The sequence below is a fragment of the Etheostoma spectabile genome, chromosome 2 (genome assembly GCF_008692095.1).
Source record: "Etheostoma spectabile isolate EspeVRDwgs_2016 chromosome 2, UIUC_Espe_1.0, whole genome shotgun sequence".
Lineage (NCBI taxonomy): Eukaryota > Metazoa > Chordata > Actinopteri > Perciformes > Percidae > Etheostoma > Etheostoma spectabile.
Genome location: NC_045734.1, coordinates 3,036,697 through 3,040,268, shown reverse-complemented (window position 1 = coordinate 3,040,268; position 3,572 = coordinate 3,036,697). Strand labels below are relative to the sequence as shown.

General features: G+C 40.8%; 1 protein-coding gene and 1 long non-coding RNA gene across 2 annotated transcripts in view; one reads left to right on the top strand and one right to left on the bottom strand.

Moving 5' to 3' along the window:
• scoca (short coiled-coil protein a) overlaps positions 1–910 on the bottom strand; it is a 5,302-nt gene extending 4,392 nt beyond the window's left edge. Inside the window, exon 1 of the mRNA XM_032536190.1 lies at positions 672–910. Coding sequence (XP_032392081.1) covers positions 672–765 — 94 coding nt within the window. The 5' untranslated portion in view covers positions 766–910. The remainder of the gene's footprint in view (positions 1–671) is intronic.
• The window catches only part of LOC116702096 (uncharacterized), an 8,820-nt gene extending 5,647 nt beyond the window's left edge, over positions 1–3,173 (top strand). The window contains exons 2-3 of the long non-coding RNA XR_004335052.1: positions 2,439–2,451; positions 3,163–3,173. This is a non-coding gene — a long non-coding RNA (uncharacterized LOC116702096). The remainder of the gene's footprint in view (positions 1–2,438; positions 2,452–3,162) is intronic.
• Positions 3,174–3,572: the final 399 nt, after the last annotated feature.

Below are 3,572 nucleotides of genomic sequence, written 5' to 3'. Positions count from 1 at the left end.
TGTGCGTGTGCGTGTGTGTGTGCGTGCGCGCTAGTCACTGTCACTTCATGTAGGAAGGATTTAAATTGGAAGGGATTATTCCCCATGTTAGTCTCATAATCAAAATTTAGTGAAAGGAAAATGAAAAGCCCAAAAGACTGCCATGTAGCTTTTGGTAGGAGGCACACCTCAGTCCCTCCACAGCACAACACACCACCATAACCACTCAGGATTTACAAGCTGCTTTCATTGCCCTTTGTTCAGTCACATACTTTTAACAACTACCCCAACTGTCTGTCGTGTGTTCTGCCATCACAGCAGAACAATACAATGAAATTATAAGTTTTATACAATGTGTAGATATGTTGACTGTCTGAACCAAACGATCACTTTGCACCTGAAGAGCATGTTTCATATTTACAAGAAGAGCAAGGCAGTCCAGGGCAATTTCTCGATAGAAAACACATATAACCTAGAATTGCACATTTAAAACAACTTAGTAACAGATATTAAGAAATGCGGAATAAATGCATTAGTAGGCTATAGGTAGGCTATAATACCGACTGGTTCCTCAGCTGCATATAATCAGGCAGGGTACTGCTGTTTGTTTGGTACACATGGAAAATGTATAGAAAAGGACTGACTTTGGGGAAGAAAGCCCAAAACAATTGCTGAATCCCTTGAGGCTTTACCTGTGTCATCTGCCAGAGAGATGTTAGTGAAAGTCCCATCATCCGCGTCCTCCACGGCCTCTAAAGCCCGAGTCTCCTGTCCTTCCTGCAGCATGCTTTCCTTTTTGTGTTTAATTCACAGACTCATGCTTTTGTGTCAGCGCTTTCTCTCTATTCCTTTAAACTTTGCACTTGTTTCCTTTCCCTTGCTCTTGTTTCTGGACGTGCCTGCACACACACACACACACACACACACACACACCTGTTGTCTGAATCATTCACGTCGTCACGGTTACCTGCTCTACCTGACTGGTGGCTCAGGTTACAGACTTGTTACAGGAATAAGTCGCCATGGTGACCAAGACATAGAAGCAGACCGCTTTAGCAGGGAAGCTATCAGGGGTCAAAGTTTAAATCCTAGTCTGCTCTCGTAAAAGGGAGCCATAAAGACGTTACACACACACACACACACACACACACACACACACACACACACACACACACACAAACACACACACACACACACACACACATACGGTCAACAAATGGAAATGAACAACAGTTTTGTTTTAACATTTTAATTTTAAGTTGTCATTGTTGTAGGCCTAAAGTGATTTTCACATAATCAAGATGACTTTCAACATGACTTTCACCTGGAATATGCGTTATAGCCTACATACCTGTATGGCCCAGCGCCTTATCCTCTACATTTTCCTGTTTTCTTATGCGAGCATACAAACAACACATCAACAGGTGTTTGTTTGTGTTATATGCACGACAACACACAGGAAAGGAAGCGGATAAGGTGTTGTTTTTATACATAGGCCTATTTATGAATAATTTGAAACATATTATGTCTCTGTATGTTTGTTAGCAGAAGCATTTGTCCACAATTAACAGTTTATTGTCATTGAAATAGGTTCAGTGGACCAAAGTTGCCTACGTCAAACGTTAGCTGTCAACAACGCGTCACTGAGTCAGCAAAATCTAGCCCAAGTTTCCTTTTTTTTTTTAATTTATTGAATTTTTTAATTTTTTTAATTTTGCAAACATGTCATATAATGTTTGAACAATTCGGCAGCCCAAGTTTCCCACCTCTGACTCCCACAGGAAGTGACGTGAATGGTGACGTTTTCACTCGGAAAAATGATTTTCTAATGTCCATGAACGCGCCAAACGATCAAGAGGGTAGCCTCTCCTCTCTAAGCGTAGCTCCCATGGCGCCATTTTGATGCTACCAAGCCATCGCCTGCAGTCAGCATCCCATTGACTGCCATTCGTTTTGGCGCCACTTTGACAGTGAATAACTTTACATCTGAAGCGTTTGAAGACTCTATTTGTCCGTTGTTTATTTCTAAAGAAACACAACAATATATAAAAGGCTCCATAACCTTGTATCTCACGTTATGGATCCATAGAAGACGTTTTTGTAAAAACAGGCTAACGATTGTGTCATAACCAAGCGACTTGCTGTCACATAGTCGACAAATCACCGTATTGTCAGGAGAGGCCTGCAGACAGTTTGGACTTCCACCAGCTGTTTAGGTTTAATGACTAGCATGTTAGTTAGCAGTAATTAGCCTGTGCCTATGTTATCTCCTTACATATACCTACCTCTCTGTCTCTGCTGATTGGGAATGATTGAGATTTCTCTTGCACAGCTACCAGAAGACTTACAACTTTCAGACAGGTCACATCTACGTCATCAAGCTCAGTTGGAGGCTGCACAGTAACACTCAGCCATCACCGGAAAAGTGCTTCTAATATCCTTCATTGGTCTCTGTCCAGAACAACTGGATCTGTTGGTCCATTTCTTTAACTGTCTATGCAAATGCTTCAGTGTAGTGTAGACCTAAAATGACATGAGGGGACATGAATGGGAAACCAGTTTCATTGGATCTTTGGGAGCAGCCTGCACTCTGGTGGTTAATGTTAAACACTGCAGATCAATGACAAGTAACAGAGACTCCATCATGCTCCACCTGAGAGCAGCCTGCAGTGACGGTGCAGTTAGACACATGTCTAGCACTGAAGAAAACTGAGGCATTCATGGTCAGCTTAAGGTTTAAGCTTTTATTTCTTTAAAAAAAGGCCCAGTCTGCTTTGATTGGCTTGCAAAAGAATTTGGCGCACCTTTTAAAAAAAATATATTATTATTATTTATTCGTTCAGAATACAAATATACAAACAAACAAGGCATTTTTATAAATCCATTTAAAAAAAGAACTTTTGCACCTTTGCAATGGTAGTTCTCAAGACATGGGTGGATATACTCCGACTGATGGGGGAAGGGGATGGGGGGGGCAGTATATTCCATGTTATTATATTGCATGTGACATAGGAAGAGGAGCCAAATGTCAATGTCTTGTTGAATGGCATAATTTGTGATCTAGGTATAGCCCACTAAAAAAACGTTTTTTCATTCACAGTTGTGGGTTAGTAGGCGCTCCAGATACCCAAATGTATGTGCACATCACTGATTTAAGATGTGTTCCCTTTAAAAAAAAAATAGTAAACCTGTGATCCATTTTAGAGGTACTTAGGTCGGATGTCTTCACCATATGAAGCAGCAACTGACGGCAAGAAAGTGTAAAAAAGAGATGAAATAGGTCCTATAATGAAAGGAAGCGGGAAAGTTTAGTCTTAAGTTTGACTAAAAAAAACAACAACAAGAACACCTTGCCGCTTTTCTAGACCTTTCAACCGAATTTCAAGGTCTTCCTGGAGGGAAGGTGTTTGTTCAGTTGTCATGGAAATAGCTTAATTGCATCATTATCCATCAGCCATGAGATGTGGTTGAAAGTTCTGACAACAGCTAGTACAGTAGGGCAATCACAAGTTGAATTTTGTTACTATCATTTTTTTTTTGTCAAATCACAGAAACTCCCGACCGACAACACGATGTGAGAATTATTTGGGCAA